Source organism: Hemicordylus capensis, chromosome 5 (genome assembly GCF_027244095.1).
Source record: "Hemicordylus capensis ecotype Gifberg chromosome 5, rHemCap1.1.pri, whole genome shotgun sequence".
Classification (NCBI taxonomy): Eukaryota; Metazoa; Chordata; class Lepidosauria; order Squamata; family Cordylidae; genus Hemicordylus; species Hemicordylus capensis.
In genome coordinates, this window is record NC_069661.1 from 258585472 (window position 1) to 258599578 (window position 14107).

The 14107-nt window shown below is 54.7% G+C and overlaps 1 protein-coding gene across 21 annotated transcripts in view; it reads left to right on the top strand.

Annotated features, from left to right (window-relative positions):
* Nucleotides 1-14107, top strand: part of SHANK3 (SH3 and multiple ankyrin repeat domains 3) — a 463679-nt gene that overhangs the window by 197115 nt on the left and 252457 nt on the right. For all 21 annotated transcript variants that reach the window (XM_053255561.1, XM_053255566.1, XM_053255564.1 and 18 more), the window contains one exon: nt 9977-10043. In XM_053255561.1, coding sequence (XP_053111536.1) covers nt 9977-10043 — 67 coding nt within the window. The remainder of the gene's footprint in view (nt 1-9976; nt 10044-14107) is intronic.

Genomic DNA, 14107 nt, shown 5'->3' on the forward strand with positions numbered 1-14107 from the left:
TGGGGCTTCTGCATGTCTCACACAGTGAGCCCCTCAGCACCTCTTGGAATTGCAGCCTTTCAGAATAATCCAGTGGAGCCTGCCATTTTGTGAGCGGTTTGCTTAATTACAGGTGGACCTTGGTATCTGTGGTGCTTCTGTTCTCTGCTAGTACCGCGGATACTGAAACCGTGGATACAGAGGCATTAGGTCAGTGGGAATGGGGGCAGGGGAGGGTTTAGGTTCCAGGAAGCTGGCAAAAAGGGCAAAAATCAACCAAAAATGCCAGAAAAGGGGGGGGGTGTCGGGGCAGTGCCCTACTGTGCTCCATGGGTCTCCAGCTGCCCAGATGTTGTTTTAAAAGGGTGGCAATGACATGTGCCTATCCCTTCCACCCCAAGGGGGATCCCCATCTGGTGTGTGTGTTGCTCTGTTATTGATGGGAAGGCACTGGCAGGAGAATCGCAAGAAGGCCATTACAATACAGGTGGGGCGTGACCCCCTTCCTGGAGAGCCTGCATTTATAAGCTCGGCCTTTGCCAGAGCAGTGGGATTCCTGGGACCCCACAGGCCCGGGTCCGAACTAAGTAAGCCCAGCAGGGAGAGTGCAGAACATCTCTTGATTCTTCTTGCAGTCGTGCCATCTCTGTGCCTGGTGTGGGCCGGAGCTGGCAGCCTGACTACCAACCAGTTTATAACCTCGGGTTCCAGGAATTTTGAGGAGAGGACAGCAACTCCTCCTCATGACAAAAATGGCACTTTCCCCCCAGTGAGCAAAGGTGTTTGCAGCCAGCTGAGGAGGAGACTCAGTTGCTTGAAGGGGTCCAGTGTGTGCAGCCCTTTACATGGTTTGGGGGCCAAAGGCTTTCTAAATCCATGATGGAGCCCACTTTGAGTTTGTAGAGCAGCTGTTTCCCCCACAGTTAGCTTTGATCTCACCAGCAGGGTTTTGACAGGCAAAGTGGTCTCAGTGAATGCCAAGACTGCTGCTCTGTCAAATCTTCAGAAGGAGGGTCCCTCCAGCACACGAGGAACTGCTGCAGCTGGAAACAGAATGAGGAGGCCATCACACCGCCATGGCCGACCTGGTTTCCCACTGGATGAGCAAAAGGTGGAATTTGGTAGAATTGAACAGGCGGCCCTTTGGAGCTTTTCTGGGCCAAGCCATCCAAGGAGGTGGAGAAGGAGGAGATTCTTCTGCTTCTCCATCTGCAGCCGCTTGGTTTCCCCAAGCCCAGTGGGTCAGAACCTGGAGGAGGAGGAGGAGGAGGAGGAGGGCACACTTCAAAGGCCCAAAGAACAAGAGTCGAGTGTTGTGGGCCTGGAATAGCGACAAACTCCCAGCTGGCTGTCAATGGGTTGCCTCCAGATTGGCTGGGGCAAGGAAGCTCACGGGGGGCTCTTCGCCACGGAGGAGGACACATTAAGTTCCCGAAGAACCAAGGCATGGTGGGAGAATGAGGTCTTCCCCGCTGGCAACGTCCTATGATATGGTTAGGTGGCTATGTGGACCTTGCTCCCTTTGGCATGCTGGGCCTCCCCGACTCCACCCCAGTTCCTTTCCCATACCTTCTTTGGAAAATCGAGAGGTGAAGACTAATTTTGGAGGCTGCTTCAGGTGGCAGGTGCACCAGGATGTGAAGGAGATGGGCATCTTTCCCGCAAGGCTGAGAAGACTGTGTGTGCTCTCCCACCCCATGCTGGCTGGTGAGCAGTTTCCTTGGATTTGCTGGTGAGGAGCGGTCCTTGGAGATTTGGGGCAGGTGATGCTGGACAGGCTTTGAGAGCGACACTTTGGAGATGGTCCCTGAGTGCCATTTCTGTTCTGGCATGCCACGACACTGTGCGGGTGAAGCATCCAGGGCTATTTTTATCTCCGGCCTTTGTCAGCAAGCCTCTCATGGGAAAGCAGCAGCCACCAGCTCAGCGTTGCCAAGGAAGGAACCTGGTGACTCTTCTGATGGAAGAGGCCAAGCCGAGACCCTCCCCTCTTCCTCCTCTCCTCCAGAGAAGGGCTGCAAGGGAGACTTCATCCTGCAAAGCCCAGCCCCCCCCCCCCGCACCCCTTCCCAGCCTGAAGGGCCGATGGGCACTGAGGATCAGGGTGTGGGGCAGGTCTGCAGGGGGCTCAGTGCTGGAGATCATCTCTGTGAGCCTAGACTGAGGGTGTCTCTGAGCACCTGCTGTCTGCCCCCCCCCCCCGCCATGAACAGAACCTGTGGGTCCCAGGATGCAAGCTGCCGATGAAGCCTGTTCTATGGCACCTCAGTCCGTGGTGTGGCTCAAATGAAGTGTAGGAGCTGGGCAGGGGACGCCAGACAGACCCCCAAGCCTTGGCAGACCTGGCAGCCGGCAGCCGAATGAACTGGGCCGGCTCAGAGCTGTGCTGCCTTCTTCAGTGTGCAGTCAGGAGCAGCAGCCAACAGAAGCATCCCCCCCCCCCCACGGCTGCAGAACGGGGCCTTGGTTTGGGAAGCGGAGAAGCAGCAGCCCTCAGTTTGGCCTGCTGGGGGACCAACCCACACCGCATTCGCTCTGTGCCTTTCTGGGATTCCTGGACAGTGTATGTTGCTGTCCAAGGGTCACACATCTGCAGGCGAATTTAGCCAGCCTTCACGCATCTCATAAGCCCACTTTGAATGCTCTGAATGTCACTTTGAATGTCACCTGACACAGCCCACCCCTTTCATGCCAGCAGACCACGAGACTCTTTGGGGGGGCAAGGTGCCTGCTCTCCCTCCCCACCGAAGCAAGGAGGACCTCCTGGCCGGGGCTCTGAGGAAAGACTTGGGGAGAGATGGGAGCCAGAAGTCCAAGGGCTTTTGCTTCACGGCCTGCACTTATTTCTTGGAATGCAGGGGGCGCTCCCCCTCCCCTTTGGGGAGTAGTGTTTATTTTTAAATCTTATTTATTTGATTGATTGATTGATTGATTGATTGATTTACCGCCCTTCCAAAATGGCTCAGGGCCATTTACAATTAAAACAAACCACTAAAACAATAAAGAGCTAAAACAAATTAAAAACAATATAACAACAATTAACAATTTAAAAACATTTTAAAACAACAATTAAACAATTACAGTGATTAAAAGCCCCGTAATCGGGTTAGAATATTAAAACCAGTTTTAAAACCCTGGAAAGCCAGGCCAAACAAATACGTTTTAAGGGCTCTCCTGAAGGCTAATAGAGAATTCAAACGGCGGATTTCCGCAGGGAGCGCATTCCACAGCAGCTATAGAGAAGGCCCGCCTCTGAGTCGCCACTAGACGAGTTGGTGGTAACTGGAGACGAACCTCCTCAGATGACCTTAATGTGCAGTGGGGATCACGCAGAAGAAGGCGCTCTCTAAGGTAACTTGGGCCTAAGCCGTTCAGGGCTTTAACGGTAATAACCAGCACTTTGTATTTTGCCCGGAAACATATCAGCAGCCAGTGCAATTGTTTCAGAATAGGCGTAATATGGTCTCTCCAGGTTGCCCCAGAGACCAGTCTGGCTGCCACATTCGGAACTAATTGAAGTTTCTGAACTACGTACAAAGGCAGCCCCACATAGAGCGCATTGCAATAGTCAAGCTGGGAGGTTACCAGCTGGTGCACCACTGTTTTGAGGTCATCCTCCCCAAGGAATGGATGGGCGCAGCTGTCGAATCAGTCAAAGCTGATAGAAAGCACTCCTGGCCATGACCTCCACCTGAGAAACCAGGGTGGAGTACTTCTGGGCCCAGAAGTACTCCCAAGCTGCGCATCTGCTCCTTCTGGGGGGGTGTAACCCCATCCAGCACAGGAAGATCTAACTCACTCCTCAGATTCTGAGCTCCCACAATGAGCACCTCCATCTTGCTTGAATTCAGCTTCAATTTGTTATCCCTCATCCAGCCCATTACTGTCTGTAGGCAGGCATTTAGAGAATGAGTGCCATTTCCTGAAGATGAAAGGGAGAAGTTGAGTTGGGTGTCATCAGCATACTGATAACACCCAGCACCAAATCTCCTGTTGACCTCACCCAGCGGTTTCATGTAGATATTGAAAAGCATTGGTGACAGAATGGAGCCCTGAGGTACTCCATATAACAGCTCCAGCTTTGAGGAATGACTGTCATCAAGTTCCACCATCTGGGATCTACCCGAGAGACAGGAACAGAACCACTGCAGAGCAGTGCCCCCTATTCTCAACTCCCCCAGGCGACCCAGAAGGATACCATGGTCGGTGGTATCGAACACCTCCAAAAGATCCACGAGGACTCTGTTGGTCACACTTCTTCTGTCGATTCCCCGGTAAAGGTCATCCATCAGGCCGACCAAGGCTGTCTCAACTGCATAGCCCATTCTAAAGCCAGTTGGAAATGGGTCTAGATAATCAGTTTCCTCCAAAACCGCCTGGAGCTGGTTAGCTACCTCCCTCTCGATTACCTTGCCCAGCAAGGGGAGATTGGAGGTTGGCCTATAACCATCCATCGCTGAGGGATCCAGGGAAGGCTTCTTAAGAAGCAGTGTAACTATTGCCTCCTTCAAACAGGGAGGCACCCTACCCTCCCTCAGTGATGCATTTCTGATATTAACTAGGCCATCTCCAACAATCTCTCCACTAGATCGAAGCAGCCAAGTTGGGCAAGGATCCAGAGAACAAGTGGTAGGCTGTACCGCTCCAAGCAGCTTGTCCACATCATCAGGAGTCACAGATTGAAACTGATCCAACCTAACACTGCAAGAGGGACCGCGGGACACTTCCCTCACAGACCCTGCAGAAATAATGGAGTCCAAGTTGGCCTGAATACAGGAGATTTTATCCGCAAAGAACCCACTAAAGGCATCATGGCAGAGTATCTCTGGGAGCTGATTTGAGGCAGAAGGAGCAGAAATTATACTCCTCACCACCCAGGATAACTCTGCTGCACGTGAACCCTTAGACACAATGCGTGCTGACCAAAAATGCTTTTTTGCTGTGCACACTGCCATTCCGTAGGTCTTCAAATGGGTTCTATGGTGCATCCTGTCAGATTCGAGCCGGGTTCTCCTCCACTTGCATTCCAGTCGCCTACCAAGTCGCTTCATCCCCCACAACTCCTCCATGTACCAGGGAGCCATCTTAGAAGCAGGCCTGGAGGGACACTTAGGAGCAATAATATCTACTGCCCTGGTGAGTTCTCTATTCCAGGTTCCCGCCAGGGCATCAACAGAATCACTGGCCGCACCAACATCGAAACCCTCCAAGGCCTTTTGGAAACCTGCTGGGTCCAGCAGCCTTTTTGGGCGGACCATCCTAATAGGTCCACCACCCCTGCAAGGGTGGATTGTGACCATGATACCAACCTTAACCAGGTAGTGGTCTGTCCATGACAATGGGGTAACCACCGGATCCTCCACCCATGGAACACCCCCCTGATCCGAACAGAAGACCAAGTCCAGTGCGTGACCGGCAACATGAGTTGGTTCCGAAATTAATTGGGATAGGCCCATAGTTGTCATGGCCGCTATGAACTCCTGAGCCGCACCAGACAAGCCAGCCCCAAAGTGGATACTGAAGTCCCCCAGCACCAAAGGTCTAGGAGACTCCAACACCAACTCCGTGACCAGCTCCGTCAGCTCAGTTAGGGAGTCAGTTGGGCAGCGGGATGGACGGTACACCAACAGAATCCCCAATCTATCCCTAGTTCCCAGCCTCAAAAATATGCACTCAATATAAGTCAGCTGTCTCACAGGGGCCCTGGTAAGGGAAATGGTATTCTTATGGACCACAGCCACTCCACCCCCCCGCCCACTTCCCCTGGCCTGCTCCACGACAGAGTAACGTGGTGGGAGAAGCTGAGCCCACACTGGGCCACTCGCCTCCCCCAACCAGGTCTCAGTTATACATGCCAGGTCAGCTCCCTCATCCATGATCAAATCGTGGACAATTTCGGTCTTATTCTGAACTGACCCGGCATTACAAGGGAGCAAGGCCAGGCTCTGTGGGTAGCTGGTGCTGCCCCCCAAGGCCTGAGAGTTGTCAGAACAGTTGGAAGGAGAAATAGTTACTAGATCACTATTTTCTCTTCCCCTGTAATGGCCAGCAGTTCTGCCAGCGCCAGTTCTTCTATTCCCCACCACTACAGCAATAGCTGCCCCAAGGCTGCCAGATGCACCCCCTGCATCACCCCCCTCAGGAGAACCCAAACACATCTCATCAACTAGGCCTGGCACAATGCAGGGCAATAAAAACAGCACTTTGACCCAAAAACCCACCCAGCCACGGACCAACCATCCCCCAGCCCTCAGTCCCACCCCCAAAGGCTGGCCCCCTTTGGTGGTCGGCTTCAGAGGCTGCCTACAGGCAGGCCGCCGGCCATGCCACCAGCATGTCTTCAGCAATATTTATGAGCCTCTAAAACTTCCCAGCAGCCACTCCTGCCACAAAGGACTGCTGGCCGACACAGGTGTTAATTGTCAGGCTCTCTGAAAGCAGCAGGCTGGCAGAGATGGAAAAGCAAACCCAGAGGGGCCAGATGTAAAGTCCAAGCGGGGGGCGGGGCGGGGGAGGAATGACAGTCAGACCCTCAAACCTTCTCCTCCATCTTCTTGCAAAAGGTAAACTATATTAACTAAAAGAAATCTGGGAGTCAACCCTGGCTCACTCCCTGGCACGAAATCTTGACTCCAGAACAGACATCTTGAATAGCAAAAAGTGGTGGAGCGTCTACCATCACTCTGCCTTCTGGTCCCCAATCTTATCCTGATGCCAGGAGTGGCTGGTCCTAAGAAGTGAGGAGGGCACCAGAGGAGGCACAGTTGCCTCTGCTTCCTGGGGCTCCTTTTGCTTCTCTCTCGCCCACCCCAGCGTTAATGAGAGCCGTGCTGCCTGCAGGCTGGCCATTCACCAGGTAATGCTGCATGGTTAACCACACGGCTCTACCTGATGGATGGCCAGCCTGCAGGCAGAGTGGAGCAAATGGAGGAGCAAATGGAGGGAGGGAGGAGCAAATGGAGCTCCGGGAAGGAGAGGCAGCTGGGCCTTCTTGCCCGCCAGTTTGTTGGGATGAGCCACTCCTGGCTGACGCTGAGTGCTCAATGGGACAGAGGAGAGAGGCTGGGCAAAAGGACTCGGTCAGTGCCATTCAGTCAGAGGTCAGCAGTCCAGAGACGGTCAGCAATTCCACCCAGAACCAAACTCGCAAAGCTCAGTATTGTGGAGAGGCCTTCCTTTTCCAGTCCCTGCATGGCAATGAAACCAGTACAGGGTCAAGCTTGTGCTTGAACGTTAAGGGCAAAATGCTGCCCCAGCCTCGTCCTGGTAGCTCAGCATTCACGGTGTCCCAAGCAAAGTCCCAGGTTCAATTCCTGGCATTAGGAGGCTGCTGCTGGCAGGGCTGGGAAAGGCCTCAGGAGCTGCTGCCGGACAGAGTTGCCAACGCTGGCCTAGCTAGACCAGAGCAGAAGGCGGCTGGGAGTATGTTCCTCATGCCTGCTGACGGGCACGCTGGGCTTCATGTGCCAGGCAGGTAAACGAAGCCCCAGGCCTGGCTGTGCTCTTCCCTGCGAGCTGGATCAAGCTGCTCCCTGCGCTCTCAGGCAGCCCGAGGCAGCTGCTGCTGTATCTTTGCTGGGCGCTGCAGGGGCCGGAGCAGGCTGTGTGGGCACCGGGGGGGTGGGGTCGGTGAACTGCCCACCCACTGACTTCCCCAGGGCCACTCCACCGCAGGCAGAAGCAGAGAGCTGGTGCTCCTCTCTGTTCACGGTGTGGCCAGAGCAAATAGCTCCGGATTCCCCCAGCCAGCCACACTGGTGGGGGAGCAGCGGGGGGGGGGGGGAAGCAACAGAAACCCCCACCCCAGCCACCCACCCCGGCTCTCTAGTCCATTGTGCCCGGAAGAGCCGCCCTCCCTGAGCCTAAACGTTGGAAGCAGATCCTTCTGCAGGGCAACCCACTTCCCGAGCGGAATGCCTCTCCTTCTCAGAGTGCTTGAGGCCCCCAGGATCCCCTGGGGCTCTTTCAGGGGCCCCTCTGGAGACTGGCTTACGTTCAGCATCTGCGCCTGCCCCACCAGTTTCTGGACGCGTCCAGCTCCTCCAGCTCTCCTAGTGCCGAGATGTGCCATTTTGTGACTTTCCATGACGGCGGGCGCATTTCACGGTCTTCTGCATCCATTTCATCCTTGAGACCAGACTGCAGCATCTGGGATCAGTTACAGCTCCGTATCGTCGCAAGCAATTATTCACGTCCTCTCTGCCAAGGCCCAGCTCCCCTTGACTGAGAAACCTCTCCGTCGCGGCAGAAAAGGAGGGGCTCTGCTTCACCCCCTGGCTCGGCTCTCTTTGGGGCCGGCAGGGGGCCCTTTCGGGCCAGGTGGGCACCCTGCTGCTGCAGGGGGTTGACAGTTGGAAGAGGGTCCGGCGTTCCTCACTTGTGCACCCACCCCCACCCCCACCCCCACCCAAGAGCCCAAGGTGGCCTGCATGGGGGTGCATTGGCGGCGAGGGCGCTGGCTGGGCCCATTCCTGGCTGGCTCAGAGCTGGCCACAGCCCTCCGTCCGCTCTCCACTGGGCAGCTGAGACAGACTGGACTGGGGGCTGCCCCGGAAGGCCCTTTGGACACCTCAGCCGGGGCAGCTGCTGGACCTTGTGCTGAGGCCAGGCCTTGCTTGGCCTGGCTGCATCCATGGGGAGTGGGGTTCCAGCTGTGCCCCAAGGTGCTAGGCATTCCCTTGGAAGCGGAGCTGCCTCCAGGACACTTTCCTTGGAATGGGGCAAGTGTCCTTTCCTCTGCCCACCCCTTCAAGTCATCTGGGAAGGTCTCTTGCATGCCCCATTGCCTTCAAGGTTGACACATGGGAGGGCTTTCCCCCTGGTGGCTCCCACCATGTGGAACCTACATGAGGGGCTGTTGGCTCCCTCTCTACTGCCTGTATTTCAGGGGAGGCTGAAAAGGCTGCTCCTTCAGTAAGTGCTTTCTGTCCTCAGGCGGTTATTTTATCCCTCCCTCCTCCTCTTTTTTGGGGGGTGTGTGTGTGGTTGTTTTGTTTCCGTTTCTGGCTATTGGTGCTGACAGGTGTGCATATTGAGGGTGGCCCACTGTAAGCCACTCTGAGTCCTCTCAGAGAGAAAAGCAGAGTCGGAATACGGTAGCAAAGAAGCAGCGACAACTCTCTGTGTAGGAGGCTGAGGCAGTCCCCAGAGCCGCCCAGGGAGCTGCATGGCTGAGTGGGGTGGGGGGTGGGACCCCGATCTCCTAGGCCCCAGCCCCACCACTACGATGGGCCTTTCTCCTCTCATGCTGGGGCAGGAGCTGCTGTCCAAATCGCACTCCTGGCGTTTGTCCACACCGCCGATTGGCCGCATTCCAGGAAAGACCCCTCGTGACTCCTGGGCATGTGCCTCACAGTACGCCCTGCACCCATTTCTGCTCCAGCCCCCAGTCTTGAGGGCTGGACAGTTTCAGGCATGCCTCTGAGCACCAGCGAGGGCCCCCTGGCCAGCCAATGCCCGCCACCTCTGCCCTTCCTAGAGCTTTTTACGTGTTCCGAAGTGATGTGGGGCTCTGTGCACACATCTGCCCCTGTCTGCTTCCAGTGCTCTGGAAAGAGAGTTCCACCCCAGTGGTCGGCTCTCTCCTGGCTGTGCGCAGATGTGGGCTTTCATTAGAAGCACCTCCCTCTTGGGCCTTCCTCCCCGGTAAGCAGATCGATACGATAGTCATGAGCGAAGGAAGCAGGTGCCGTTTTTAGAGAGGCATACACTGCAAGCAGAATCTTCTCAGGGTTCTGTGGAGGGACAGAGGTGGAGACGCCCTGGGGAGGAGTGCTGCTGCTTGGGAAGGTCCCGGAGAGCTGTGTTCAAATCTGGCCATGGCGAGATTTGCCAGTTGAAGGAGCGGCTGGCCTTGGACAGGCCACCCACAGTTCCAAATGCGACCGATGGGTTGTGAGGCTGAGCAATATGGAGAACTTGGTGTATTAATCATGCCGGAGGAAAACAGGGGGCCTCTGAGAACCCGGCTCACTCCTCTGTCCTCTCCTGTTTTTAGGTGGCCATCATTGCGGGGAATTTTGAATTGGCCGAAATCATCAAAACCCACAAAGAGTCCGACGTTGGTGAGTCAGAGCTGCCGCCCTTCCCTGCCTCCTGATCTCCCAGAGTGTTTGCTGTTTGGGGGAGGGACGCGGCCCCATCACTTTGTCTGGCCCTGCTGTGTGGGGCGGGGAGGGGGTGGGCCCAGCAGAGAAGGTGCTGTGGGGGTTGGCGGCGGCTGCTCTGTCCCAGCCCCTGCCTGCCGCTCAAGGGCGCCTCTTTCCAACTGCTCTGTGGCTTGACTAACAGGCCTTCCCATTCTAGGCCACCGTCCACCTGGAGACCTCCCCAAGGGGGCTTTTTGCTCGCTTCTCCACCGGAATGGAGGGGGTGCCTTGGCACGGCGGCCGGATTCGCACCCGTGCCTGATCTTGGGGAGCACTTCACACACCATGGGGGTTTTTTCATTGTGCATTAGAGCCTCGCCCGATTTATGGCCAGGGTAAAAGGGGGAAAAACCCTTTTTGTGTTGGTTTTGGGGGGCAAATGCAAACGTGCAGTAAACCTGCGGCAAAGCCTGCTGTCTGGGAAAGCTCCCTGTCGTGTTCTGCTCAAGCCCCACTGAAATGGACGGCTGGAGAGCTGCCAGCAAGTGCTCTGGTCCTGGGCCCCATTGCCCCCACCTCCCCCGCCCCTCCGCTGCCACCCAGAGGGCCAGCTGGAACCCTTCCGAGCTGGCTTTGACCCAGGGGGCTCCGACCCTGAGGCGTGCTGGGCATGTCTTTCTCCAGGGGCGTCTTGGGGGTGGGAGGGGGTCTCGCGGTGGGCTTCTTCTGCCTTGCTCCATTGGCACTTGCTGGCTGCTGACACCGTGGCCGCCGGGCTCGCAGCTTCTCCTCTGCGGAGGCAGCACGTGTCCCCACTCTCCGCCGAGAGTCCTGCCTGCGGCTCCCCTGGCCGACCTTTGGAGAGCGCGGAGGACGGAGCAATCAGCACAGCAAAGCAGGGGAGCCGCCTTCTGTGGGGAAGGAGTGGGAGGGGCTGGGGGGCTTTTTCGCTGAGGGAAAGGACAAGCACAGGCAGCACAAGCGGGCTTGGTCAGAGGAGGAACTGCCTGGGAAGAGCTGCAGCACCTGGAGAGCAGGCGATTCCCTCCGTGTCCCCAGAGCAGCCATGGGGAATTACGCAAGTCAGGGGGGCAGTCCAGCTGGCACTTAGGGGATCAACTTTTTGCTGTGACTGTACCACTTCCGAGGGCAGGTGGGGCCTTGGCAATCCATTCCCTTCCCCTGGAAAACCAGCATGTCAAGGAGGATGGGTCTAGCCTCATCTTCTTCTCCCTGTGATGCTAGCTTTCCATGTGCAGGGGGGTTTTCTTCTGTAAAGGGAAGAGTGCCCGGTCAAGGGAGCCCCCACCTGCAGGCTGAAGTGCAGCAGTCCTGGCTCAGCTTGGCCACCTCCGACTGCTGGCTCAGGGGAGGCGGCTGCTGCTGCTGCTCTTGACTCCCGGGTGACTCTGAGCTTGTGCTCAGACTGAGAGAGAGATTTGCACAATTTCTCGGGGCTTCTACAGGAGGGCGCTTGTGTTGCTAACTGCTGCTACTACTGCTGCTATTTAAACACCACTTTTCAACAGAAGTTTCCAAAGTAGTTTACATAGAAAAATAAATAATGCATAAATAAGACGGTCCCCTGACCCCAAAGGGCTGACAATCTAAAAAGAAACATAAGGCAGAGACCAGCAACAGCCCCTGGAGGGGTGCTGTGCTGGGGTTGGACAGGGCCAGTTTTAAAAAATTAAATTAAATTAATTTATTAAGAAATTTTTTAAACTGCCTTTCATTAAAACTATCTCAAGGCAGTTTACAAAGAATTTAAAACAGTATAAGACAATAAAACAGTTACAGAATAACAATATTAAATTGGAAAATGGTACTACAAATCTAATTAAAAGTTTACAAAACATGCACAATCGGGGATTTACGAATCCACCACCCACCCACCCCAGATATGAGAGAAATGCCACTTCAAAAGGTGCCTCTTTGCACAGTTAGCAGGGGGAGCTAGAAATCGGGTGCTTTCTCGCCTACATATCAAGTGCAGGATCACAGACAGAGAGCAGACCCATTAACAAATGAAAGGGAGATTACATTAATGAGAACTGTCAAGTGGCTCTGTGACCAAAACGGACATATTTAATTTCGTTCCATTGAGAGCAGTGGCGGGGGCGGGGGGGGGGTGTTGAAGAGGCCTGGGCCTCTGGAGGTGTGAGATCAATTAAAGGCGGAAATGCTGACTCTGTGCAGTGAGGCTGTCGATCCAAGTAGGTCAGATAGCGCTGGGGGAAGGAACAGGCCGGCAGGGCCAGATGGCAGGGCCCTGCGAGCCAAAGGCCTTGGCTCCAGAAGGGGCCAGCGAGCCACTTGAGAGCAGATTTCTGGAAGGAGCGAGCCTGGGTTGTCCAGGTGGCGGAAGAGGGCGGCCAGGCTGCACCCCTCCCTCTGCTTCCTGGGAAGGTTCAGGAAAGGGCAGGTGCCGGAGCCGGGCATCGCGCACCTGGCAAAACACGGACCCACTGCAGACACTCCTGAAGAGCGGCTTCTTCCACACATGCGGCTCAGAGCCGAGAGGCAGTCACGTGACCCCTGCCCACTAGTCAGGAGTCGCACAGGGTGGGGGCACAGGGGGCTGGGCACCCGCGTTCTCCCGGCAGCAGATCCCTGGTGGCAGCACCCAAGGACACCCAAGGAAGGCCAGGCCCAAAGAAGGAGCCCCCCTCTCTCCATGGGCAGGACTGTGGGGAGGAAGAGGAGGAGAGGAACAAAAACCAGGATCATGATGTCTGCCTTTGGTACCTTGCCTTCCTCAGCCAATAGACCAGGCAGGAAGGTGGGAGGGGTGTGTGTGTGTGTGGAGCTGGTGGGCTGGAAGAGATCAGATCAGTGCCGCTATCACTTAGGTAAGGGAAAGGGGGTGGGGGTGGGGGGGGCAAATAAAAAGTTTATTTTTTAAAACAAAAAACCTGAGCATAATTCCCTCCAGCTCCCTGCGTTTCCTCTAGGGAAGTGCAACGCCCTGGGCAGGATTCCTTCAGGAAATCCACTTGCTTCGCCACCTGGTCCATCTGATGCCAGCTGCTCCCATTTACACAGCTGTACCTTCTTTCTAGTCGTGATATACGTTTATGGTATGACCAGAGGTCATAAGCATGTCAAACAGAAGGATAACATCAAATGATCAAATCAGTAATGATTATTTGATTATTGGACCAAATGCTCAGTTGTATTATAGCAGGATATTTTTCAGTGTACATTTAGAAAATGATGGTCCTGAAATAGAAAATTAAGGCTAGAGAGAAAGCATCCTTGTTTTTACCCCTAAAGAGCAAGGACCCCCATTTGAAGATTCTGCAGCAGTCATGGGGTCTTCTGTTGACTTGCAAGCCTTAGACTATAAACCCCATCATGCTGGGTGACAGCGTTCAAAACAGCAACAGCATAGAACAACGCCAGCCCTTTGTAATACTTCAGGATAAGAAACCTTGTTAGCACAAATGGGAATAGTCCCATCTCCCCACTTTAACCTCAGGAACCATAATTGCGCCCCAGTTCTAATTTAGGTGGGGTTTGATGACATCTGTAGCTTCCTCTCCAAAGGAAGGAGATTTGGGCAGAGGAGAGCCTGGACCCGCTTCACTAAGCACTGCTGTCATGGCAACCCTGGTGATTCATTTTGCTGCAAAAGTTTTTTTTTTTAACTTTATATTTCTAACATTCAATATCCCACCGACTGACCTGAAGGGTTCTCGTGGTGGTTTACAAATAGAATAAAGAAGAAAACATGAAAACACTAAAGAAAATTAAAACAGCTCTCATAAAAAAGTGGAAGTATCCAAATACAAATCCAATCAAAAGAAACCACACAGTTCCATCACAACAGCTAAAAGCCTTCCTGAATGTTTAAATAAGTATGATTGATTTGACTCTTGATGGGAAGGAGTTGGCCAGGTGGATCTCCTCCACAATCAGCCCCTCCCTTAACCCTAGTAGTGCTTTGTGGTGTTTCAGATGGCAAAGCCACCCTAAGCTGGGCCCCCGAATGAGCTTAACATGGTGGTGGTGGTGGTGGTGGGGGGGGGCACAGGCAG